Here is a 27,435-nt window from a genome sequence, read left to right as displayed (position 1 = left end):
TGCTCTGGTAGCTGCTGTTGGGGCTCTGTGGACTGCCCTTGGCTTTCATTAAAGGTATTTATATTTGTAAAATAAATAAATAAAGAGGGCACCTGGGTAGCTCAGTCAGTTGAGTGTTCAACTCTTGATTTTGGCTCATGTGTTGATCCTGGGGTCCTGGGATTGAGCTTCACATCAGGCTCTGCACTGAGCATGAAGCCTGCTTGAGATTCTCTCTCTCTCTCTCTCTCTCTCTTTCAACCTCTGCCCCTCTCCCCTGTGCTCTCTCTTAAATAAATAAATAAATAAATAAATAAATGCTAAACACATTAAAATAATCTGTAAAATCTAGAAGTTCCTTTTCCAGTTGTAAAATTCTGTACTTCTGAAGTTGTGTATTTTTCTGCTAGGTGTGTTCTTTGGGATTCAGTTCTTAGTATTCTAAAGTCTACTTGTTTGTTTGTTTATTTATTTATTTATTTAGAGAGAGAGAGACAGAGTGAGCATATGGTGGGGGGGTTGCAGAGACAGAAAGAGAGAAAGAGAATTGCAAGCAGGCTTTGCACTGTCAGTGAGGAGCCCAATGTGGGGCTCAAACTCATGAACTGTGAGATCATGATCTGAGCCCAAATCAAGAGTCAGACGCTTAACTGACTGAGCCACCCAGGTGCCCCCCGCTTTTTTTTTTTACAGTTTATTTACTTATTTTGAGAGAGTTCTTAGTATTCTATCTTTAATTAATTCATTAACTTCAGTTATTGAGATGGGAATAACTAAGTAACTAAGCCAGAGGATCCTGGAAAAATTTTCCAATGAGTCATACTTAAGCTAGGTTTTGAAGGCTGAGTATGAGTCCATTAAGTAAGGACAGGACAAGAACACTCCAGGTAGAGAGGACACTGACAAGGCCCAGTGTGCTCAGACCCAGCATATTAAGGGGCTTGATAGGGGTTTGAAAGGGGACCAGATCTGTACTGAGTCTGGGCTCCTTGGCTTATAAGAAAAGGGAGAAAGTGTACAAACAGGTTGAAGTGACATGGTCAAGTTTGTTTTGGATAAATAGCCCTAAGAGCAATGTGAAACATGAGAAAGACCACTTAGAGGGGCACCTGTGTGGCTTAGTCGGTTAAGCATCCGATTCTTGATTTCGGCTCAGGTCATGATCCTGGGGTCACGAGATGGAGCCCTGCATTGGGCTCCAGCTGAGCCTGAAGCCTGTTTAAGTCTCTCTCTCTCTCTCTCTCTCTCTCTCTCTCTCTCCCCCTCTGCCCCTCTCCCCTGCTTATGCTCTCACTCTCTCTCTCTCAAATTAAAAAACAAAGAAAAACACACACACACACACACACAAAACTGAATTAAAGATCAGTTAGGAAGGAGGATACTGCAACATTTGAAGTGAGAGATAATGGAGACCCAAATCAAAACATTGGCAATGAGAATAGCAAAATGAATAAAAAGAATGGAAGTATATTATCTCTTTAAGAAACTGTGTGTAATGATGAAGGAGGAATCAAGGGTGACCCTAGTTTCTAGTGAGGACAACTGAGTGCAGAGTGGTATTGAAGGGAGCAATTATTAACCAGAATAGGGAACACAAGAAGAAGAAAAGGCTCTCTGGGGAGGAAAGCTAAGATTTGTGATGTTGAGTTTGAGGAGCCTATTTGACCTCCAGAGAGAAAGTCTGGCCAGCCCTTGGAAATAAGGGCATGGAATTCTGGAGAAAGATATCTCTGGAGATATAGAATTATAAAAATCACAAGAGGTGGCTGAAGCCATTTAATTAGCTTCCCCACCACCACCAATAGTACCACCACCTGGTGGTCCCTCTGCAGTGCTGCACCTCACCAATCCCCTAGAGTCCCGACTCCTAAGCTTGCTATTAAGGCTCACAATAACAGCTTCCTCCTCACCCTCACCTCTCCCACTAACCTTTGTTACTCCATAACACATCTCTGTGTTAGTTAGGACACGGGCAAGATTGCTGTAGCAAAGGAACTCCAAAGTACAATAGCTATAGATTACAGGAGTTTCTTTCTTTCTTATATAACAGTTCAGGGCCTGTAGGGCAGCTCTGTTCCATAAAGATATATAGGAACATAGACTGATAGTGAGCCCTGCCATTCTCGGCATGCCTCTTAGGACCCAAGGGATTGTTCCAATCATTGTCATTTCCCAATTGGTGTGGGAAAAATCAGGGCAAGAAGCGTCATCTTTTTTGTTTATTTATTTTTTATTTTTTAAGTAATCTCTACCCCTAACATGGGGCTCGAACTCACAACCCTGAGAGTCGCATGCTCTAATGGCTGAACCAGGCAGGCACCCCAAGAAAACTTCATCTTTTAAAAAAAATGTTGATTTATTTATTTATTTTGAGAGAGTTAGAGAGTGCACGCATGCATGGGAAGGGCAGAAGAGAGACACAGAATCCCAAGCAAGCTCAGCGCTTAGCTCAGAGCCCGACTGGGGGCTGAATCTAATGACCGCAGATTTTGACCACAAGGTCATGACCTGAGCTGGTATCAAGAGTTGGAAGCTTAATTGACTGAGTCACCCAGGCACCCCAAAGTTTCATCTTTTTTTTTTTTTAATTTTTTTTTTTAATGTTTTATTCATTTTTGAGACAGAGAGAGACAGAGCATGAACGGGGGAGGGGCAGAGAGAGAGGGAGACACAGAATTGGAAGCAGGCTCCAGGCTCTGAGCCATCAGCCCAGAGCCCGACGCGGGGCTCGAACTCACGGACCGCGAGATCGTGACCTGGCTGAAGTCGGACGCTTAACCGACTGCGCCACCCAGGCGCCCCCAAAGTTTCATCTTTAATAAAGATAAATACACATTGGGGTGCCTGGGTGGCTCAGTTGGTTAAGCGCTCGACTTCGGCTCAGGTCATGATCTCACAGTTCGTGGGTTTGAGCCCCACGTCAGGATCTGTGCTGACAGCTCAGAGCCTGGAGCCTGCTTGGGATTCTGTGTCTCCCTCTCTCTATGGCACTCCACCACTCATGCTCTGTTTCCCTTTCTCTCAAAAACAAATAAACATTAAAAAATTAAAAAAAAAAGATAAATACACATTATTTGAGCTCACTCACATCCCATTCAGCCAAACTCAGTCACATGACCACACACCTACCTTCAAGGGAGACTGAGAAATGTAGTATCTTGGTGGGCAGCCATGTGATGAGCTCACGCTCACAGGGGCTCTGTAACTAAAATGTAGAAAGGGATAATGGACACAGGGAACAATTAGCAAACTTTGACATTTCTAAAGCCCTGGCCATCTAAATAAATACCCATGCATACCTTTATTTACACACATAGAATACATTAATCTCTCCCCTCAGGAGACAACCCAAAGTGCAATCCAGGAGCACCTAGATACTTTTCCTGTCTTGTGTTCCATTTTCTTTCCTTTCTTGACTTCTTTTGGACTGATAATTTTATTCTTAATTTTTTTAATGTTTATTTATTTTTGAGAGAGAGAGAGAGCATGAGCAGGGGAGGAGCAAAGAGAAAGGGAGACACAGAATCCAAAGCGGGCTCCAGGCTCTGAGTTGTCAGCACAGACCCTGACGGGGGACTCGAACTCACAGGTCATGAGATCATGACCTAAGTCAAAGACGCTTAACTGACTGAGCCACCCAGGTGCCCATGGATTGGTAATTTTCATCATTCAATTTTAAAGTCTCTTTTAGTTTAGATATCCTCGACTTTTCTTCTATTCTTTTGGTGGTTATCCTAGTTATAGCATGTACCCTTCACTTATAAATATCTAATGCTAAGTGATATCTTTCCTCCTCTCTAAATGTGAGAAATTTAGAATATTTAACCCCCTCCTAAACTTTTATGCTATTATTGTCATGCATTTTAAATATCTATTTCCACAGGACATCATAATAACAGTTTCATAGTCAATGTTCATTTAAACTTACCCATTATGTTTTGCTGTTCATTTTTCCTAGTGGTTCTTGCTCATGGTTTTTTATCTCTTATTAAGACTTAGTTGTCTAAGGGGCGCCTGGGTGGCGTAGTCGGTTGAGCGTCCGACTTCAGCCAGGTCACGATCTCGCGGTCCGTGAGTTCGAGCCCCGCGTCAGGCTCTGGGCTGATGGCTCGGAGCCTGGAGCCTGTTTCCGATTCTGTGTCTCCCTCTCTCTCTGCCCCTCCCCCGTTCATGCTCTGTCTCTCTCTGTCCCAAAAATAAATAAACGTTGAAAAAAAAAAAATTAAAAAAAAAAAAAAAAGACTTAGTTGTCTTTGACTATGTGCTAGAAAGATTATTTGTAGAAAAAACTGATGCCCAGTTTGATGTTTCTTCTAGAGAGAATGGCCATTTGCTTTTTCCAGGATCACTTTAGTTCAAGTTCAAGATTTGAGATTTTCTTAGCAAGCCACTTCCAGTTCACCCTTACTCGTAGGGGACTGTGTGCATGTGGAACAGGGTGTGGTTTATCAGGTGTCCACCTTTGTCAGGTCCTGATCTGACTTTTGTCTCCCTAATCCCATAAGGTTGCCTAACAGACAGCTCACCCTCTCAAATGTCTCTTCAGGATCAGCTAATGACCCTAAGGTAAACATGTTTGAAAATGGCTAGGCTCACCCCTCTGCATTTCCATTTTCTTCCAGATCTCATCCTAGTAATTTGTGAATGTTTTGTTATTTTTATTTTATTTTTTATTTTTAAAAGTTTACATCCAAATTAGTTAGCATATAGTGCAACAATGATTTCAGGAGTAGATTCCTTAGTGCCCCTTACCCATTTAGCCCATCCCCCCCTCCCACAACCCCTCCAGTAACTCTGTTTGTTCTCCATATTTAAGAGTCTCTTATGTTTTTGTCCCCCTCCCTGTTTTTATATTATTTTTGCTTCCCTTCCCTTGTGTTCATCTTTTTGTCTCTTAAATTCCTCATATGGGTAAAGTCATATGATATTTGTCTTTCTCTGACTAATTTCACTTAGCATAATATCCTCCAGTTCCATCCACGTAGTTGCAAATGGCAAGATTTCATTCTTTTTGATTGCTGAGTAATACTCCCTTTTATATATATACCACATCTTCTTTATCCATTCATCCATCGATGGACATTTGGGCTCTTTCCATACTTTGGCTATTGTGGATAGTGCTGCTATAAACATGGGGGTGCATGTGTCCCTTGGAAACAGCACACCTGTATCCCGTGGATAAATGCCTAGTAGTGCCATTGCTGGGTTGTAGGGTAGTTCTATTTTTAGTTTTTTGAGGAACCTCCATACTGTTTTCCAGAGTGGCTGCACCAGCTTGCATTCCCATTTTGTTAGCTTTTTGATGCTTCTAAGAAGATTTTTAGTAAATTATGTTCAGCAGGAAGGGTGATCAGAATTAGCTAGTGTGCCATTACTGAAATTGGAAGTATTACTTCTTCAGAGTTCCTAGAACAACATTTCTCAAGATGGGGGTCCATGGACCAGGTGCATCAAAATAACATTATGCTTCTTAAAAATTGGGATTGCAGGGCTGCCATCTCAACTTCATTCAGAACCGATGGCACCAAAACCCAGAAGTCTGCCCTTTTGGAAAGCTCTCAGGCTCTATTTATTAAGACTTAAGTTTGAGAAATCTTGCCCCAAAGCTCAGCACAACACTCTTAATAATAGGCATTCAAGGAATTTGACTTGATTTTTGTTTTAAGGTCATGTAGATCAGAAGAAAGCCAAATACATGACCCAGTCAGAATTTGGTTAATGCTTACATCTCCTATCTCCTCACCATTTGAAAAAATCCTCAAGACAGGATGATCCTAAGGAGGAACTCTCAAGAACCAAGACCCTATCTAGAGTCAAAGTCTAATCCTGTCACATTCACTTGTCTCAGGAGTAGCATTCATTTTGATCAGTCAGGGATGGCAGGTACTTGAATGTGCTTGTTAGTCACTAAGGAAAGGTTTGGGAAAGAAGTTAAGGTTACCTTAAAGATATCTTGACCCCCAAATCTACTGGTGAATCCATTTATGAACTAGCCCCAAAAAAGAATCCCAAAAAACCCAACCTGTTTTTTTAAGGCTATTTTATAATTGGATATCAATTATAAATATTAAGATATCTCCCCCAATATTATTTGGCTAAATAAGAAGTTAACACCATGTTGGTCTTCAACATTATTTTGAAATTTTACTGGTCCAAAAAATCTGTAGATCTTGAAATCACTGACTTACAGCTCCTCAAGCCACTCCAGTTTCCAGTAATCAAGAAAGCCCTTGGCCTGCTTGTTAATGTTTCTGCAAATAGCAGGCAAATCTGCATTCCAAACTGTCAGGAACATGATTAATTATCTATTTGGATTAGCCAACAAAATCCATGTTCTTGTGTTTGTGACACGCTTACTTAAATTTCTTAGCTTTGGTCATTCTTTTGAGTTACAATGTTTTTTGAAATGTTTGTCTTTGCTTTCCTGCAGGACAAAAAGGAAAAAAAAGAAAAAAAAAAAAACCAAACCAACCAAACAAAACCCAATGCCGACCAGTTGCTGACAGACATTTAAAGATTTCTCATTGCTGCACCAGCATGTGGTCTTAGGTTTCTTCAACCTTTAAAGGAAAAGCTTTGAATGAGTTCTTGTGTTTTCCACAGCTGAATAACCTTAATATGGAAACGTGCTCATGTTACACACCATAGACATCAATAGAAAGTTTCAGAAAATTTGAGCTTTTTAATCAGATGATCTAGTGCTCTACTCAGAAAATAAAATTCCATGGGGAAACTGCTACTCAGGATAGACTTTGTTCTTTTATAATCTTCATTTTCTTTCATTGCTCTGTAATCAAGAGGATACTTCAATAACCATCTGAATAGGGAGGATGGGATTAAAAATGAGCGATTATGAACTTTTTAAAAACCAGATCTGTTTTGGAAACTACTATCAGTTGGAGAGTGGTTTATATGTGAAGTGTGCTAAAATCCTTAAAGGTAAGCCAACTCTGAATATGCATTACTGATGAAATCATGTTTGTCACTGTGGTAAACTAATAGGATAGCATATGTTAAGTGGGCTGTGGTAACTTATGTAACCTATCATTTAAAAATCATCACATGCCCTTATGTTTCATTTAACCTGATTAATCTGCTTTGGTAATGGAATCATTTATACCCAATTAGATATATCTAGATTATGATGCTAAGGAAAGGGTAATTTGTGAGTAATAAGATATCTCTAAAATCTGTAGGTTGGGGGCAACATCACCATTTTAGGTTTTTACAGATACCTATTCATTTGTGTCTCTAAGGCCAAAAACTGGCCTGGCTTTAAGCCACATGTTTTATTTCTGTAGACTCTTTAGAAATCCATTTGTGGCTCTTTATTTCATCAGCTTCCACCATACTGAGTTTGTATCTGTTAAGGTGGGTGGAGTGTATGCAACACTTGATAATGTGAAGAAAAATTACCCGACACTTGGAACAAAAGCAAAAGGATGACTGCTTGTCCTTTGAATGTTGGACTAAAGCTTTATTTCAAGGTCTTTATCTAACAGGCCCACTCAAGGATTATTTAGTTCTTCAGAGGAATGCACTGTTGCTTGATTAAAGCTCAGACAAGTTAACTTGTAGATTTTTGTCCAGGAGAGATGCAAAAGATTTCTGTGCAGAATTTCTGGTTTTATGGTCCTATTTTGCTTCTAATTTAGCAAACTTATTTTAGCATGCTTTCCCTTTTTGAACATATAAATCTCTGTCTTTCAAATTCTCCTTTGTCCCAGATTTATCATCCTCCTTCTTTCTTCACTAATGCATAAAACCTGTGACACGTAATCATCCTATATTTTCATTATGGTCATGTTTTTCAAAGTTAAACTTTGTCTCTATGAAGAAAAAGAGATGAATCTCACCAGGCTTTCAAGAAAATGAATCTCCTTTCTTTAGTTCATGCAATTTCACCTCTCTGGGGAACATATTTTATAGGAATTATGTCAATGCATTTTGATTCCCCCCTTTAAATCCTATTTCTTGTTAGCCTTCTGATAGAGTCATCAAGCTTACTGTCCCAAGAAAGAAAGGACAGGCAGGTGCTGCTCATAACAGAGAGGCCATTCATCTGCTTTGAATTTCAAAGCTCATTTTCTTCACCTTTTTAGTAAGACAATGTACATAAAACCCAAGCTTTTTGGAGAAAGGGATTTCCAAATGACAAAGCCTTCCTTTTTAATACATAGGGCCTGAGTGTAGAATGGAAGGGAGACACTCCAGGCTGTAAAGAATGAGGGGAAAAGCAATTCTGGGTCAGTTATAGGGGAAAAGGGGAGTAGAGTCTGGGAGGGAAGTCACAAGACACAACTGTCCCGATCTCCTCCCAGGTTAAAGTACTAGGGCAGAAAGTAGGTTAGCTAGGTTGCTGGGAAAGCAGAGGACAGAAGGGGTGAGGTCTGGATTGTGCTTTTCTTTGGGAGGATTAACATCTGCCCTTTGCCATTTTGAGGTCATGAAAGCCACACTCCCTCTCATACCTGGATGTCTTCTTGGAGAGGAGTTTAGGGAGGGGTAGAAATCTTAAAGGTTGAGTTCTTAACAGAGTTATCCAAGTAGAGACTGATCACCTACAAAAACATTTTAAATTATAGTATTGAATTGAGGTTAATAAATTGGACTTGGGGGGTGCCTGGGTGGCTCAGTCAGTTAAGCATCTGACTTTGGCTCAGGTCATGAGCCATTTGTGTGAGTTCGAGCCTCACGTTGAGCTTGCGTTGAGCTTAGAGCCTGGAGCCTGCTTCAGATTCTGTGCCTCCTCTCTCTACCCCTCCTATGCTCATGCTCTCTCTCTCTCTCAAAAATTAAAAAAAAACATTAAAAAATAATAAAAAATAAATTGAACTTGATCTTGTCCCTCTTCCCAGCTTCCACCTAGAATATGGAAGCTTGTTAAGTTAGATCAGAGCAGACTTAGATAAGAAAGCTACATTTTTAGCCAAGCTAAGGATATTATGAGTAAATTTGAAAGGTTGTGTCAGGGAGGAAAAATTTCTTCTGCCCTTCAAGATCCTTCTAGCTGGACTAAGAATCAAATTGACACGAGACAGATTGATTTTTTTTTTTTTTTTTTTTTTTTACATAAGGTCCACACCCAGTGTCAGGCTTGAACTCATGACCCCGAGATCAAGAGTCACATGCTACACTGACTGAGCCAGCCAGGTGCCCTGACATGAGACAGATTAACAGGAATAAATCAAATTTAACTCCATAGGTATGGGGGAATCCACAGACATAGAAATTCCAAAGATAGTCAAGCAACATGAGGCTATATGAGCTCAGGAGCAGGGTAGGGGTCTGAGGATACAAAGGGGGAGAAAAACTTATTAACAGAAAGGTGAGAGGAGTTTTGTTTTGCAAAAAAAACAAAGTTGTCTTATTATGTGGATAAGTTTCTTAGGTAGAGAGGAATCTCTGTAAATAGCTGTCTTTCTGGTATCAGCAGGCAGTTGAGGGGGGATAAAGAGTTTTTCCTTACCCTGCTGGGTTTTGATTGCTTTTGACTCGAAATAATGTTCATGCCAGAGTGGGCCATCTTGGAGCGTACTGCCCTTGGCCCCTGTAGTTCCCTCCTCTGACACTTCCCTTAAGCTTCACGTATAAAAGTTGAGCAGGTAGATCATTCTGTCTTGGTGGACCAGTCCTTGCAATAAGTCAGTTCAGTTAAACCCATTTCAGGAGACAGTGATGCAGCTGTGTTCTCAAAGTTGGGCCTATGGTTTAAGCAATCAGGTTTTAAATAAGAGGCATTTCTATGGAAACAAAAGAAAAAAAATTGTTAATGATTGGATCAAATTATAAACCAGTTTGCGAGTTCTGAGGGTATCCAGTTGAGATTTCTAGATGTCAAGTTTGAATCATCTGTGGATAGAGTGACAGCAGGTGGTGGCAGTCTGATAGATTTTCTTGGTTTATAGTTCAAGTGTTTGTAGTGATCTTTTTTCACTTTTCTTTTTTTTTTTAAAGAGGAGTTTATTTGACATTCTTTCTGTTAGAATTACATACTTCTGGAAACCTATTTTTTCTTCCTTCCTTTCTTTCTTTCTTTTCTTTTTTTTTTTTTTTTAGGTAAGCTCTATACCCAATGTGGGACTTGAACTCACCACCCTGACATCAAGACTCCTGTGTTTCACTGACTGAGCCAGCCAGGTGGCCTGTGGTGATCCTTCTGAAAGGCCCACAGAGCAACAGGCATAAAGGTTGCCTGTATGGGAGCTACTGTGGAGATTTCTCTGAAGTTTACATTAAGTCGTTCCTATTTAGTTCTCAGGGCTTCAGGAGAAAGGATAGTCTTAGTTCTCAAATGTATCCAACTCAGAAAGATGGGAAAAGACTCGGAAATGTTACTTTGGAGAACGGTAGCCAGGCATTGGAAGAAACTAGAAGAAATCAGGATCTGGTCTAGTTTATAAGAAACAGTATTAGGGGGCGCCTGGGTGGCGCAGTCGGTTAAGCGTCCGACTTCAGCCAGGTCACGATCTCGCGGTCCGTGAGTTCGAGCCCCGCGTCAGGCTCTGGGCTGACGCTCAGAGCCTGGAGCCTGTTTCAGATTCTGTGTCTCCCTCTCTCTCTGCCCCTCCCCCGTTCATGCTCTGTCTCTCTCTCTGTCCCAAAAATAAATAAAACGTTGAAAAAAAAAAAAGAATTTAAAAAGAAACAGTATTAGAATCTAATATTTACTTGGTGTGTTATTGAAACATATTTTATCTCTATAATCACCCTCATTCTACCAAAGATAGCCTAATTAATACTAATCTATTTGCTAAATAAGTCTAGTTTCAAAACACCTTGGCCTGATCATTTATATAAGTGCAGTGAGAAGATCAGTTGAAGGGCATCTTGGTGGCTCAGTCAGTTAAGCCTTTGACTCTTGATTTCAGCTCAGGTCATGATCTCATGGTTCATGGGATTGAGACCCATGTCGGGCTCTGTGCTGACTGTGCGGGGCCTGCTTGGGATTCTCTCTGCCTCTCTCTCTGCCCTTCCTTTGCACACAAGCTCACTCTCTCAAAATAAATAAATAACTTGTAAAAAAGTAAAATATAAGAACATTCGGGGCGACTGGCTGGCTCAGTCAGTGGAGCATGAGACTCTTGATCTCAGGGTTGTGAATTTGAGCCCTATGTTGGGTATAGAGATAACTTAAAAATAAAATCTTTAAATTTTTTTTTAATCTTAAAAAATACATATAAGAACACTCAACTGACAGTTTCTGAATTCTGGAGGCATCAGGTAGGAACAAAAGATAAATGTTTCAATTTGTTCACAAAGGTATATTTTATCAAATTGCTGTAAATCAGTAAGCTTAACAGAAAAAATGTTTTTAAGTTTATTAATTTTGAGAGAGTGTTCACAAAAATGGGGGAGGGGCAGAGAGAGAGGGAGAGAGACAATCCCAAGCAGGCTCTGTGCTGTGAGTGCAGAACCAGAACCATGTGAGATCATGACCTGAGCTGAGATCAAGAGCCAACCAGTTTCTCACCCTATGAGAAAAAAAAAATTTTTTTAATTGGAAAAACAAAGCATTTTTTTTAAAGAGTCAGCAACATTTTAAACAGAAAGTCACGGGGCCCCTGCGTGCCTCAGTTGGTTAAGCATCGACTTCGGCTCAGGTCATGATCTCACAGTTCATGAGTTCTAGGCTCACATTGGACTCTCTGCTGTCAGTGTGGAGCCTGCTTTGGAAACTCTGTCTCCCTCTCTCTGCTCCTTCTCCGGGTGCGTGTGCACGTTGGCATGCTCTCTCTCTCTGTCTCAAAAATAAAACATTTCTTAAAAATTAAAAAAATAAACAGAAAGTCATAAAAATTACAATTACTTCCTCACTTCATTGAGTCTCATGTTATTCATTTTCATTCTGCTTAAATCCAGTTTTCCCTCTAGTTTTAGAAATTCTTAGTTCAGTTTAGGATCAGTTTAGGATCCTAAGGTTATCAGAAACCTATACTTTGAGGTTTTCTATGAATATCTTTAATATGAAACACATTTGCAACATCATCAGAGTAAAACAGTAACTGTAAATGACCAGACTTAAAAGTGGGCATGGTCAGAGATGTAATAAGAGTTCATTACAATGTAATTGACAAGAAAATTTGGTTATGGGGTCACCTGGGTGGCTCAGTTGGTTAAGCATCTGACTCTTGATCTCAGCGCAGGTCATAATCTCATGGATTGTGAGAATGAGCCCTGAGTCAGGCTTTGTGCTGACAGCGCAGAGCCTGCTTGGGATTCTCTCCTTCCCTCTCTCTCTCTGCCCCTGCCCTGCTTGCTCTCTCTCACTCTCTCAAAAATAAATAAACATTAAAAAAAAAGGAAAAAAATTTGGTTATGTCTGTGATACACAACATTTCAAGTTGATAACATACCAGGACTTCAGATTTCTAGGAGTTTCATACAGTTTTTAGAATTATCCTAATAACATTTATACACAATAACATCTACACAAATATAATCTTAAGAGGGTTTAGTATCACTTATTTGACAAGGCTTCTGATGTAATTTAACATACTAAATAAGCCTAATTTGTTTAATGTCTCATACAATCTTTGAAATGTTCCAGGAACTCTCTGAAACACCTTGGTGAGATTGGGGTCAAAAGACTTAATTTTAGACTGTGATTTTGGGAAGTATGTCAAAAAACTATTAAAAGGTTTGAAAATGTGATTAAATAAAATCATAAAATATTATGAAACAATATTTATCCATTTAACCAAAGTGACAATAAAAGGTATTAAAGGCAAATACGGAAGGTTACATAGTAGTGAGCAAAATTTAGCTTTTTTAATATTAAGACTCAGGTTTTTTTTAAGTAATCACAGACCCAATAAAAATAGGAAATTATTTTGACAAAACACAGAATCCTTGGGTTTTTTTAGGCAGATACCTTTAACGATAAAGAAAAACTTTTGTTTATAATTTCTTATTAAGAGCAGATGAATAGGGATGCCTGGGTGGCTCATTCGCTTGGGTGTCCGACTTTGGCTGGGGTCATGATTTCACGGTTTGTGAGTTCAAGCCCCCAGTCAGACTCCATGCTGACAGTTTCAGGGCCTGGAGCCTGCTTCTGATTCTGTGTCTCCCTCTCTCTCTGCCCCTCCCCTGCTTGCACTCTCTCTCTCAAAAATAAACATTAAAAAAAAAAAACGGATGAATAGTTCAAGAAAACTTTGTCCTTTTAACAAAAACACAATTTTAATATTTGATATTAAAATTCATTTACTTACTTAAATTTATGTTAATCTTAGCCAGTACTGACTGCACATAAAATTCCTTTCAAAAGATTCTTTTTCAGTAAATCTTTTACAACTGTTTTTACATTCACATTTTGTCCTCAGTTTAAATAACTGGCCCCATTTTAGGACGAAATTATTTTCTTTCCCTCAACAAAAGTGTATTTCTATTTCTTATGCTACTTCTTACCAAAAACACACATCTTATTTCCCTGCAAACAGAGTTGTTTCCCTGATTATTTCCAGTAGTCTTATTTACATTTATTAGAATTCAGAACTTTTAGAAACCTTAGTTTCTAGTGAAAACGAAGTAGTAACTGTGAACCATCAGTTATACGATTATTCTTTATATTAGCAAACTTATGAATACATTTCCTAATTTTTATACATGTGGTTTATTCATAGTACCGTATTTAAATAAAGCACAAACCAAGTTTACTAACAGACCCATATTTATCTTTAGTTTCTCTGCGATAAGACAAAAACAGATAAACTTGTGTTTCATACTTGATGTTTTATTATTTTATCTTACTTCGAAGTGATTTAGGTAATCAATAAATTTAACCTAACTCATTATTTAACAGCAAAATTTTAAAGTTTCATGTTATCAAAGATTTTGAAGCTACTTAAAAGTTTACTTACCTTTTTACTTTATTTACATCTATTTAATTTACTTGTTTCTAACAATTATGTTTAGATTAGTCACAAAGCTTTATGAGGCATTAGACAAAGTCAACCATGATTGTGGGTGTTTTTTTGGACAAATTTTGCAATAGAAATAATGAATTTATTTGACTTTCAGTGAACATAGGCAGACTAAAAGTTCTATATTTAATGCTAGTAACTCTAAAAACATGTGTATTTTAATTTAACCAACAACCTTAAATTAGCTTTAATATTGAATATTTCCCCAGATCATGTGAACCTGAAAAACATTTGGGTTAGTTTCTGTCTTTCTGAGTTTTAAATGTCCAATCTTATAAGTGCTTACCTTCAAACCAACCACATAGAGCTTTTTTACAAGTTAATTTTGGCAAGACTATCGAGAGGTAGCGAAAATATTACACATTTACAACATATATGGACACACATACACAGACAAGATGCAATAAAAAATCTTATAGCTTGTTTTTACTAATCTTTGTGGAGAAAACATTAGGAGCTCAATTTCCAAATGCCACCATTTTTTTTTTCTGCTGAAAATTTTCTCCCCAGAAGTTGCATTTCAAAAAATGACTTACATCCTAGAAAGGATGAGAATTGAACATTTACATCACAAAGGCACAGAGTATCCACGTTTTCTCCAAGGTTGAGATTTGGAACATATCTGCCTGTTATAAGAGCCACTAGAGTCTGGGCTTAAGAGGTCTATCAGCAGTTTGCCTTTTAAAAAGGCATCTCCCTCCCCGATCCCACACTGACACACAGCCCTTTTTTTCCCCATTCTTGAGTAGGCACTGTTTACATTTTATTTTATTTTATTTTATTTTATTTTATTTTATTTATAATTCTTTAAAAATGTTTATTTTGGGGGGGGAGGGGCTGAGAGAGGGGGGCAGAGAGTCCAAAGCAGGCTCTGTGCTGACAGCAGAGAGCCTGAAGTGGGGCTTGAACTCAAGAACTGTGAAATTATGACCTGAACTGAAGTCAGAAGCTTAACGGACTGAGCCATCCAGGTGCCCCTATTTTTTTTTATTTTTTAATTAAAAAAAAAAAAATCTGAAATGCTTCATCAATTTGTGTGTCATCTTTGCTCAAGGGCCATACTAATTCTTCTCTGTATCATTACAATTTTAGTACGTGTGCTGCCAAAGTGAGCACTCTGTTTACATTTCAAAGACATAAGATTTATTTTGATTTCAAGGGATAGAGAATCTAAAAAAATTTTTTTTTCTCTTAGAATTTCAGGATAACTGTGATTTACAAATTTTCCTTTTTTCTCTTCAGTACAGGACAATTTTGTTCCAATATCCAGACCTTTTATAATATCTACAAACATTTTGAGAGGAATAGGTGAGGTTCAGGGAGTGGTAAAGATAGGTATGCTTTGACTTGTTTCTAGAGTTGCATTTCTGGTTTTGTAGAGATTTGTAAGACAGTTATTTCTAATTGTCTAAAGAACTAGATTATATCCTGAATATCAAGGGACTGGCCTATCTTTTTAACTAAATTTCCTTCTTTATATCAGGGAGATTTAAAAAAAAAATTTTTAAGTTTATTTATATTGAGAGACAGAGACAGTGCAAGTGGGGGAGGGGCAGAGAGAGAGGGAGAGAATTCCAAGCAGGCTCCTTGCTGTGAGGTCATGACCTGAGCCGAAATCAAGAGTCAGAGGCTTAACTGACTGAGTTACCAGGTGCCCCTATTTTTAAGTCTGATTTTTGTTATTTCATCTTATCAAGGGAGTCCTTAAGGCTTGCCACTATACTAATAAGACAGTTGAGAGCTCTCTATAAAGACTTTTTTTAATATAGCCAATTTAAAGTATCCATCCTCCAGCCATTGATGAGCAGGATCTATTAACAGCGACTCAAACCAATAAGCCTTAATGGTTTAACCAGTGATGCAAGGCATCCAAAGAGGATATAGATTACATGGCCCCCATGATTCAAAAGTTTACTCCCAAAATTAGTCTAACAAAGCAAAGGCCTTCATTGCACAAGCGGTGAGGATGGTGTAGGGAAAATGGTGTCTCTAGTCCTCACAAAATGGTGAGATGCCTTTAGTCAAAGACTCCCTCATTTGTGACACAGGGCAGGTGCTACTGGAATGGAACTTTCCAACACTGACAAGCAACTAAGGTTGATATAACAAAGGTTCCTCTGGGCTGGAACCTCTTATGACAAACTTCCCACAGTCGGTGGGGTGGAGGAGAGATATTTGGATCCCCAGTCTATTTGACTGATCCCCTGCAGAACTCTGGAAAGTGCACCCTCTGAATGGTGGAGACCAAAGAGAATATTCTCACTGGTCACAAAGTCAAGCTCTTGAAAGAGGACTTTGACTACTTCCATTTTGACCTCAAACTTTCTAATTGATTAAGTTCTTCTTTCTAGCTTATCTCTTAACTCAGACAGAAGATCTTGTGGGCAAAGCATCCCCTGATGGGAACCAAAACTAGCCCCTCTAGCAATAAGGACTGCCCCCGCCCCAGCAAGACCCCACCCATGACTGACTCCAAGACAGTGATAGACTTGACCTTCACTGCCCACCTACAGGTACCCACCCACCTTTGCCCCACATTTTCCTTATATAAACCTGGAAGTGTTTGTAGCACTTTGCAGACAGTCTGAGATGCTAGTCTGCTGTCTTCTGGGTGGTGGCCTCACTGAAGTACATTCCTTTCTTGTTCCACCAGCACTCATCTCTCTGCCTCTGGATCTTGTTTGGGACCCCTGAAGCCAGGTGCTCTTGCACCCCTTCACACCGGCTACATTCTTAGAACATAGAACAAGATGAAAGGACAAATCTCTTATGTGCACATAAACAGCCTTGGCTAGCCCTTGGGTCTCTTGGAGCCACAGCCACCCTAATACCTAGGAGGGATGTGTGGGGATTTTGTGTTGTTTTACAGTATATCTCATTGCATGGAAGTTTTCTTGAGATTTAGGGGTGACCTAGTGTCAATCTAACCCATTCTGTGACCAACTTTTCCTAACATGGGAGTCTTCTTGAGGCGGCGAGCACTCTAACACCTTTTAAGTGCTCGACCGGTGCCCACCAATTTTGCAGCTTTGGCTTCCAACATGTCCGTGAGCAACAGCCTTTACTTCATGTGCGCATTAAAGACACCAAAGACACAGACAGAGGAAAACAAAGACCATTTGGGAGGAAATGGATCAGGAACCAAAGAGTACTCTACTAAATTTAACCAAAGAGTAACCTAGTCCAAGAAACTAGTTCCACAAGGATTTTCTCCTGCTAATCTAAATTAAGAAAGAGATAAAAAGACCTCTTACCACTCTGGCTCCATTTGCCTCCACACACAGACATTCCAGGAGGCTGGAATTTCACCTGGTAAGAAATTTCACCTGCTGCCAGCTGAATGTCATTGTCCCAAGGATCTCTCAACTGCAGCAATGTCAGGTCAAGAGGTGTCCAGCGAGTAGAAAGTATACTGCGAAATGTGCCAACCGTTGGGGAGAAAGAATTTCCTCTGCCCTTCAAGACCCTCTAGCTGTACTAAGAATCAAATTGACATGAGACAGATTAATAGGAGAAAATCAAATTTAATAGTGAACGTATGGGGTATCCACATAGACATGACATTTGAGTTGTTTCCACTTTTTTACTAAAAAACCGTTAAGGTTGTTTATACTTTCTTGCTTAGTGATTAATTTCTTTATACCAATCATTCCCCTAGGATAATCTCTTAGAAGTGGAATTTCTGGGTAAATAGCTTTGATTACATGAGTTTACAGGATTTTGCTTTCTTTCTTTCTTTCTTTCTTTCTTTCTTTCTTTCTTTCTTTCTTTCTTTTTTGGTGTCCCTGTGTGGGCTCAAATGATTTTTTTCTTATGCTATTATAATCATGCAGTGAACAATGTTTCATATCCTATTTTATTTTTTACTGAAAAAATATTGCCCCATGTTATCACATGTGTTCTGTAAAACAATTTTTAAGTTTATTTATTTTTTTAGTAATTTCTACACCCAACATGGGGCTCAAACCCATGACTGGAGATTAAGTCACATGCTCTTCTGAGCCAGCAGAGCACCCCAATTTTTCATATCTTTACGTGGACATAAAGCTGACATAAAGTTAGTCAATTTAATCTACCCATTCTACTATTCTGGTTGTGGTACAGTTAGGAGTTTCTAATTTTTCACTGGGGTAAAACACACTTTCAGGAACATCTCGTGTAGAAAGCCTAGTGTGCATTTAGGATAATTACTTCAGGATAAATTCTCAGAAAAGGAATTACTGCCTCAAAGGCCATGGACATTTATGAGGTTAGTTGATAAATATTGCTAAATTGCCTTCCAAACTAGTTATATCAGTCTACATTATAATATGTGATATCTCATACAGGTTAGATATCAGAACAACCTGATGGATTGTGGAACAACTTTCCTTAGAGATCTTTAAAAAGAAAACAAATTTCCTTCTCTGTGTTCCAGATTAAATTTTCAAAGGCATACGAAATGTATGCCAACTCTCGATTAAAAAGAAAAGACGTTTAAATTATGAATACCAAGAATGTTAACATGAACTAGGTGTTCTTGACATTCTCTATCATATCAGATCTTAGATTCGAATGGTCACTTTCTTTCCAAGTAAAATGTTTTCACATTGTCTGTACAAGAAAGGTAGGTTTCTAGTCTATGGACAGGGAAATACAGAAGCACAAAGAAAGTTTTCTAATTCATTTTCCTGTTGCTATATAATTTACACTAAACTCACATCTATAGATTCACGCCTTAGGAAGAACACTTTGCAATGTTAGTAAAGTTCAGGTTCACCTCCAGACAGATGAGATAAACAATTTTTTTTTCTTTTTTTTTTTTTAGAGAGAGAATCTTAAGTAGGCTCCATGCCCAGTACAGAGCCTGACGCTCAGGGCTTGATCTCATGTCCCGGAGAGCATGACCTGAGCCTTAATCAAGAGTTGGATGCTTAACCGCCTGAGCCACCCAGGCGCCCCAACAACAATTTTTATTTATTTATTTTATTTTATTATTAAAACAATTTTTTTAATGTTTATTTTTGAGAGAGCAAGAGGCAGAGTGCAAGTGGGGGAGGGGCAAAGAGAGAGGGAGACACGGAATTCGAAGCAGGCTCCAGGCTCTGAGGTGTCAGCACAGAACCCTATGTGGGGCTCGAATTCCCCAAGCTCAAGATCATGACCTGAGAGGAAGTTGGACGCTTAACCAACTGAGCCACCCAGGTGCCCCCACAATTATTTTTTAAAGATGGAGTTCCAGGAAGGAAGGCTCCATCTAAGTTCTATCTACTTGAAAGAAGATATTATAACATAAAAAGAAGGAATTTCTCATATAAAGCAAATGATACAGGAGAGCCTGGCTGGCTCAGTCAGTGGAGCATCTGGATCTTGATCTTAGGGTTGTGAGTTTGAGCCCCACGTTGGGTGTAGAGGTTACTTTAAAAAAACACCCATGGGCACCTGGGTGGCTCAGTTGGTTAAGCATCTGACTTCAGCTCAGGTAATGATATCGCGGTTCATGAGTTTGAGCCCCACATTGGGCTCTGTGCTGACAGCTCAGAGCCTGGAGCCTGCTTTGGATTCTGTGTCTCCCTCTCTTTCTGCCCCTACACTGCTTGCTCCCTGTCTCCGTTTCTCTCTCAAAAATTAAATAAACATTAAAAAACTTAAAAACACACACACAAAGAAACAAAAAATGCATACAAGCTTCAACCTATATTTTATAGTTTCTAAGAATCAAGGCTTCCCCTGAGAATCTCTTGAGATGACTTTAAAACAATAATAACCTATTCTTTCCTCTGCAGGGATTATGAAGAATGAGTTTGTGATACATTTTATTTAATATTTTGATTTTTACTTTTATTTATTTATTTTTAAAGTAAACTCTACCCCCAATGTGCGGCTTGAATTCAGGACCCCAAGATCAAGAGTCACATGGTCTACTGACTAAGCCAGCCAGGCACCCCTGTATTATATTTTAAACATCAAAGTGTTTGTTGTAGACCAGAGTTTTCCAACCCTATTGACATTTTGGGTCAGGATCATTCTTTCTTTTGGGGAGCTGTCCTGTGCATTGTGGGATGTTTAGCAGCATCCTTGGCCTCTACCCGCCAGATGCCAGTGGCACCCTGCTCCCTCCCCAGTTGTGACAATCAAAAGTGTCTCCAGACTTTGTGAAATGTTCCCTAGGGGATACAATCTTCCTGATTGAGAACCACTGGTGTGGTACATAGGGTATATTTAATTCTATTTAACAAACTCTTTTATGTCCAGATGGATGACAGACAGAAAAGATGGACAGCTTGGACACTAACATCCTTTAATAGATATTTTCATATTAATTTCATTTGTTCAACTTGATCTAACACATTTTGGGAAAATTGTATGTCTTATCACAACAAATAAATGGAGAAGTAAAATGGACAATTGCTAAGTATAAAGTTTTCCAAATCTATAAATACAATGTGTGGGTTCCACATACATTACGTAAATCTACGTAATGTAATTATCTGTGAATGACAATATTTTATCAGCAAATGGCCTTTTCTGTTTTACTAAGTGTAATATAAGGTCAGATATCTGAGTTCTCTAAGGCATTACAGAAACAATTTCAAAGCTGCTTTGTTTATAAATTCTATTTTCAATCTTGAAAATTTAAATGGCATTTCAAATAGGACAATTTAAAATTCTCATTACAGGTCTCCTGGGTGGCTCAGTCCGTTAAGCGTCCGACTTTGGCTCAGGTCGTGAGTTCGAGCTCTGCATCGGGTCCCTCTCTCGCTGCACCTCCCCCATTCATGCTCTATCTCTCTCTCAAAATAAACATTAAAAATTTTTTAATAAAATTCTCATTACAATCAGAATAAATGACACATTTGAATTAAATCCTTAAGAAAAATCTTGAATAATTAAGATCGGCAGTCATCTTTGCTCTAAAAACCTAAACCAATTATTTTTGAATGGTTTTCCAATAATTGTGTCAATAAATTTGGCTAAACCAAAAAATTTTCCTAACATACATTTTCACTGTTATAGTATGTCTTTTCTCAGACATTATGAACAACAAAACCTGAGACATCACCAGATCAACCCTCAGGGTTCTATGCTGGGAGCCTCCCTTTATTTATTTATTTATTTATTTATTTATTTATTTATTTTAAATTAAAAAAAAAATTTTTTTTTAACATTTTTATTTATTTTTGAGACAGGGAGAGACAGAGCATGAACAGGGGAGGGTCAGAGAGGGAGACAGAATCCGAAACAGGCTCCAGGCTCTGAGCCATCAGCACAGAGCCCGACGCGGGGCTTGAACTCACGGACTGTGAGATCATGACCTGAGCCGAAGTCGGCCGCTTAACCAACTGAGCCACCCAGGCGCCCCTAAATTTTTTTTTTTAATATTTATTTTTGAGAGAGAGAGAGAGACAGAGCAGGAGCGGGGGAGGAGCAGAGAGAGAGGGAGACACAGAATCTGAAATAGGCTTCAGGCTCTGAGCTGTCAGCACAGCACCCGACACGGGGTTCGAACTCACAAACTGCAAGATCATGACCTGACCCCAAGCCGGACGCTCAACCTACTGAGCCACCCAGGCGCCCCTGGGAGCCTCCCTTTAACCCAATGTTATAAGGACTTTCTCATATGCTTATGTTCACTAACATGCCTTCTCAATATGTGAGGGAGAATTAGTAAATATTTGGTGTAAAATAGTTTCCTCTGAACTGTATTTAAAATCTTCCTGAATCAGTTAAGATGCTTTCTTTCATCTGTGAATAACAATACCCAACTAAGAGTGGCAGATATAACAGGAAGTTTTATTGTCTTACCTAACAAGCTTAGAGGTAGATGGTCATCCTGAGCTAAACAGTGCTGTCAGTGACCCAGGCTCTTTCCATTCCCATATGTTGCCGTTCTCAGCATGTTTGCTTTTCTCTACTGCTTAATGGCTGCAATATGGTCTCCACAGCTCCAATAGCCTATGAAATGACAGAAAGGAAGAGGTGTGAAAGAAAGCTCTATTTGAATATCTTGCTTTCATCAGGATGGAAAATCTTTCTAGAAGCATCTAGAGAGAGTGCTGCTGAAAGGCTGGCTGCAATATGGTGTCCACTGCTCAAATAGCCTATGAAATGACTGGAAGGAAGAGGTGTGAAAGAAAGCTCTACTTGAATATCTTGTTTTCATCAGGATGGAAAATCTTTCCAGAAGCATCTAGACAGAGTGCTGCTGAAAGGCTCACTGACCAAACCTCAGCCACATGGCCAGCATTACCTGTGAAGAGGGTAGGAGAGGGAGTATCTGGCATTTTTATTCTCTATTATAGAAGGCAGACCTTGCCGGCAGGTAAAAGAGAGGAATGGCTTTTTAGTAGGCCACCAAAAGTGTGTGCCAATTGATATTTTGGGAGAATGTTCCTCAGTCTCAAAACCTGTGATGTCTCATATGTGGATCCTGAGAAACTTAACAGAAGACCAGGGGGGAGGGGAAGGGGGAAAAGAAGTTACAGAGAGGGAGGGCAGCAAACCACAAGAGACTCTTAAATACAGAGAACAAACTGAGGGTGGATGGAGGGGTGGGGGAGAGGGGGAAATGGGTGATGGGCATTGAGGATGGCACCTGTTGGGATGAGCACTGGGTGTTGTATGAAAACCAATTTGACAATAAATTATATATAAAAAAATAAAAAAATAAAAACCTGTGATGTTATCAAAGTTCTACGAGCATTCTAGCTTTATTTTTTTTTTTAAGTTTTATTTTTGAGAGAGAGCAAGCAAGTGTGCACGTGCATGAGAGGCAGAGAGAGAAAGAGGGAGACGGAGAATCCCAAGCAGGCTCCATGCTGTCAGCGCAGAACCCGTTGCCAGGCTTGAACTCACGAACTGTGAGATCGTGACCTGAGCTAAAATCAAGTACTGGAGGCTGAACCAACTGAGCCACCCAGAAGCCCCTTTGAGCATTCTAAATAGCTACCTCTTCTCTACATTTCCCATTTTGATTTGAGAATGAAAAATGAAAAAAAATGAGATTTAATAAACCCAATCCAGTATGACAAATATCTTATACTACATAAAACAACCACAAGTAGATTAAGGTTATAAGTATGTTGCCAAAATAAAAGCCTGCTTGATTTCCCTTTAGTAAGGGAGGTCCTTTAAAATTCCGTATGTTTCCTATTCTCCTCAGAGCTTGCATATTTGAAAAATGTGCTACTGGGGCTTTTGTAGACACACAGAGGGAAGTCATTTAGTATATTCGACAACTTTACTTTTCAGGTTGCCTCCAATTATTTTATGCCACCACTGTCCAAAGTGTGCTAGAGGTCCTGGCTCAGAAACACTTGGGTGAATCCTTCAGGTTGCCTCTCTTCTGGGAGAGCCCTTTCTTCAAGTAGAGCGAGGCTGGTTGAAGCATAGCCTTTCTTCCTTGGAGCAGCCAGCTTCTGCTTTTCGGACACACTCCTTGAACATTCTGCTTCAGGAGTGGGACTGGTGGCATGTGGTCCAGCAGCATCTCCTGTCAGATAAGATGAAGGTCTTTGAGTTTCTTGGGGCTGCTCCTGACCACATTACATTCTCTCTTGGGCTCTGAAGCCATGTTTGCCCTTGAAGTTCTGCCACTCCACAGAGGTGGAAGCATGGGTGTGCTAGTGAGAAGGGATTGCAAAGTCTTCCCCTTCTGAAAGTCACTAGTAGGTGGCAGAGCTAAAACCTGGACTCAAAATATTTCTTATTCCATTTCTCCTCGTTTTGTCCTTTAATGTTTATAGGAACTATGTAATAATTAGCATGACAAGTCAAATGCGACTTCATCCTCAGATAACATCAAGGATGGATGATCAATCATCCAAAGAGTTCATTCTTACCATAATGTGATGAGTCACTTTTATTTTTCTCAGGGGAGGAAAAAAACATTACGAAACTCTCACTTACATCATAATACTAAAAGATTTCTTTCTTTTTTACTTTTATTTTTAAAATCTTTTTTTTAAACATTTTTATTTATTTTTGAGAGATAGAAAGAGGCAGAGCGTGAGTGGAGGAGGGGCACAGAGAGAGGGAGACACAGAATCTGAAGCAGGGTCCAGGCTCTGAGATGGCAGCACAGAGCCTGATGCAGGGCTCAAACTCACAAACCGTGAGATCATGACCTGAGCCGAAGTTGGATGCTTAACGGACTGAGCCACCCAGACACCCCACCCCCTTCCTCTTTGAAAGAATATTGCATATATGATTTTTACAGTGAGCAGGGAGCTAACTGTACATGACAAAAACTCATGTTTCTGCCATCCTTCCTACCCAGGGAAACTTCTGGTGTTATATCTGGCCTTCCACTGCAATAATAGAACAATTATGCTCATCCATTTCCTTGTCTCCAGCAGCTGAGAGGAGGCATGAAATTGGGATGGACAATATAAGAGGAGGATCACTTTCTACTTTAGAATGGCTGGTAGCCGTCCAGTCAAGAGAGCTCAGTGACTACTGTTATGAACCAGGCACTATGAGGGTGGCCATGCCAAGAATAAGCAGAGTTACAGTCCTCAAGGAGTTTATAAACTGGGAAATGAAATAGGGCACATTAAGTCACAGGTGAATGCCAGAAGCACAGATTTTTATAAAACTTGGGAAGAACATAGGCTACAATATAGATAAACCTTGAGGACATTAGCCTAAGTTAAATAAGACAGTCACAAAAGGACAAATATGATTCCACTTATATGAGGTACCCAGAATAGTCAAACTCCTAGAGACACAAAGTAAAATGATGGTTTGCAGGGGCTGGGGCACAGGGGGGAATGGGCATTACTGCTTAATGGGGATGGAGTTTCAGTTCTGCAAGATGAAGAGTTCTGGAGATGAACAGTACTGATAATGTGCATGACAATATGAATGTACTTAATGCTGTACAATTAAAATGGTTAAAATGGCAAATTTTATGTCATGTAAATTATGGTATATTTTACTATAATTAAAAAAAAACACTTGAAGAAAAATGTCAAATTACAGTAAAACAAAGAACGCAAGAGTTAGGACGAAAAGAACCTGGTTCTCATCCTTGCATTTTTACTGACTGACTGTTTGACCCTAGCCAAGTCATTTAACTCCATTAAATGTCTTTAATCTATAAGACAAAGAAAATGGTTGTAAGGTTATTGGGAGAACTGAAAGATGTAATGTATGAAAAAGCCACTTAGTTAAATGTATGGTGCAATACAAAGTAAGTTTTGTCATGGAGGTGATGAGGGAAGGTTTCATAAGGGCATTGTGATTTGAATTGGTCCTGGAAAGGGAAGGAACAACATTTACTGTGTGATTGCTGTGTGATTATTTCAGTTAACATAGCATAGTTTTGAAGGTATTATTCTCAAAAAGAAATTGAGACATAGAGATATAATTTGCCTGAACCCAAAAAGCAGCTCTCTCTCTCAAGTTCCTTATTCCCATTCATAGTTAAGTTGGAAAATAAAAAGTGTTGAACTTGGAAATAGAATAAAATAGAAAATGAAAAAGTAGAGATGATAATAAATGCAGAAGCTGCTTCTTTTTTAAAATAATTTTTTTTTTATTTTGAAACAATTTCAAGCAAGTTTCAGGAAGAGTACAAAGGAAAAAAAGAGTACAAATTACTCCCTCATGCCCTTTATCCAGATTCAACAATTCCCAATATTTTGCCATAGTGGCTTTGCTATCTCTGTGAACCATCTGAGAGGAAGTTTAAAACATCATGCCACTTTATCAGAGAGAAAAAAAACTTTTCCTTCTACCCCCTTTTAAAAAATGTTTGTGTATCTATTTTGAAAGAGAGAATGTGCAAGGGGGAGAGAAAGGGAATCCCAAGCTGGCTTCGCACTGTCAGCACAGAGCCCAGGTGGGGCTCAAACTCAAGAACCATGATTGTGACCTGAGCAGAAGCCAAGAGATTGATGCTGAACCTCAAGAGGTTGATGCTTAACTGACTGAGCCACCCAGGCACCCCTCCTCCTACCCTCTAAGGTTAATGATTTGATGCCTGCAAATGAAACTGACAAAAGACAGATGAGCAAGAGAAAAGAGATTTACACATGCGCACAGGAGTTCACAAAGAATTGCGATTCAAGGTAGTTAGAATGTGGGGCTTATCTGCCATCAAATAGGGGATGAGTATGGACAGAGGGTCACTTCTGGCAGAATAAATGACTTCTTAGAAGGACAAGGAAGGGCACTTATGAAAAAACAAATGACTTTTTGGAGAGATGAATAGGCCCTCAGAAGAACTGGTGGAAGATGTGATAGTTTTGTGTCAATGTCTGCTTGAGAAGATTAGGGGTACTTCTGAGGAGGAGGCTGATGACAATTGAATTCCTTTGGGAAGCTTTGCTTTTAGGCAGGTAAGGCATTTTAGGAACTCAAATGCCTTCAGCTCAAAATCATTTTTTAGGCCACAGTGCCTTATTCTGGACCCTTTCAAATTCTATACTTCAGCCCTGTGTTTCCTGAGAACTTAGGTAAAAAAAGAACATTCTCAAATCAGGAAATTCAATGCTATTATCTCAGAGCTGAGCATTCTGTACCTACCTGTTCAAGTGCCTCTGCCAGTATGTCTTACCTAGAAGTGAGGTTGGCTCCACTGTTCCTTGCAGCTATGTGAGGACTCCATCTTACTCCACAAAGATTTCTGGAGTGTCTACTCTCTTCCAAGCACTGTTCTAGACACTTAGGATTCAAGATAACTGTATCTGCATCTGTGTTTCCTCTTTCCCCCTCTTAGAAAGGGCATCCCTCTTGCTGAAGACTACTTACTACTCTACTTGTGCTCTAGATGCCATCTCCTGATGGGTTCTTCCCATCAGCACCAAAAACATACCATTGATTTTCCCACTGCTAAAACAATGACAACGATGCTTTCCTCTACATCCTTCACCGAGTCCCATGAGCTTTCTTCACACGCCTTCCAAATGAAACTTCTTGACTGCATTTTCTGCATTTGCAGTCTCTCCCTGCAGCCACTTCCCCCACCCCCCACCCCCCACCCCACCCCACCATTCCTCCACCCACTACAACCTGGCTCAGCTTTCCCTGATGCACTGGGGCTGCGCTCTCAAGAGTGCCTATAAACTCCTGCTAAAGCCCAAGGACATTTGGCAGCCTCTCTCAGTAACATCTCATCTTATTGACATGTTCTTGATATATTCTCTTCCCTTTTGTTTCTCTAATACCAAACTCTCATTTGTGGTTTTCTTCCTAATTTTCTAAAGCTCATTTTTTCCTCTTCCTTGTACCTTTTTAAACCTAAATGCCGGTGTTCCTGAGAGCTCTATTCCAGCATACCTTCTTTTTCCTTTTCATTCTTCTATCTTCTCCCCAGACTATCCATTCCCATAGGTTGGATTACATATTTGGAGTGCATCAGCTCATACATGGTGTCTCCAACTAATTTCTACTGAGTTCCTGACAGTATCCAAGAATCCACTTGAAGTTCTCCCAGGCAGTCAAACTCAAAAGTTCCAAAGTGAACTGCTCTTTTTCTGCTGTTCCCTGGCTGTTAATGGCACTGCCATCATTTAATTGTCCAAGCCAGAAACCTGAAGTCTTCTTG

The 27,435-nt window shown here is 39.5% G+C and overlaps 1 protein-coding gene and 1 non-coding gene across 11 annotated transcripts in view; both read right to left on the bottom strand.

Annotated features, from left to right (window-relative positions):
- Positions 1-27,435, bottom strand: part of MBTPS2 (membrane bound transcription factor peptidase, site 2) — a 103,977-nt gene that overhangs the window by 26,163 nt on the left and 50,379 nt on the right. For 5 of the 10 annotated variants that reach the window (XM_045471826.1, XM_045471819.1, XM_045471815.1 and 2 more), the window contains exons 12-16: positions 23,129-23,376; positions 21,690-21,839; positions 17,159-17,381; positions 9,449-9,683; positions 3,109-3,184 (exon numbers count right to left, since the gene is read on the bottom strand). Coding sequence is in view for 8 of the 10 variants with exons in the window: in XM_045471819.1 (XP_045327775.1) it covers positions 23,337-23,376 (40 nt within the window). In the remaining 2 variants the exon portion in view is untranslated. The remainder of the gene's footprint in view (positions 1-3,108; positions 3,185-9,448; positions 9,684-17,158; positions 17,382-21,689; positions 21,840-23,128; positions 23,377-27,435) is intronic. The other 5 variants (XM_045471824.1, XM_045471822.1, XM_045471820.1 and 2 more) reach the window with 4 other exon arrangements.
- Positions 14,913-15,020, bottom strand: LOC123595493. Its single transcript, XR_006711196.1, has one exon. It is a non-coding gene; the product is annotated as a U6 spliceosomal RNA (small nuclear RNA).

The sequence above is a fragment of the Leopardus geoffroyi genome, chromosome X (genome assembly GCF_018350155.1).
Source record: "Leopardus geoffroyi isolate Oge1 chromosome X, O.geoffroyi_Oge1_pat1.0, whole genome shotgun sequence".
NCBI classification, from domain to species: domain Eukaryota; kingdom Metazoa; phylum Chordata; class Mammalia; order Carnivora; family Felidae; genus Leopardus; species Leopardus geoffroyi.
This window is presented reverse-complemented; position numbering and strand designations above follow the sequence as displayed.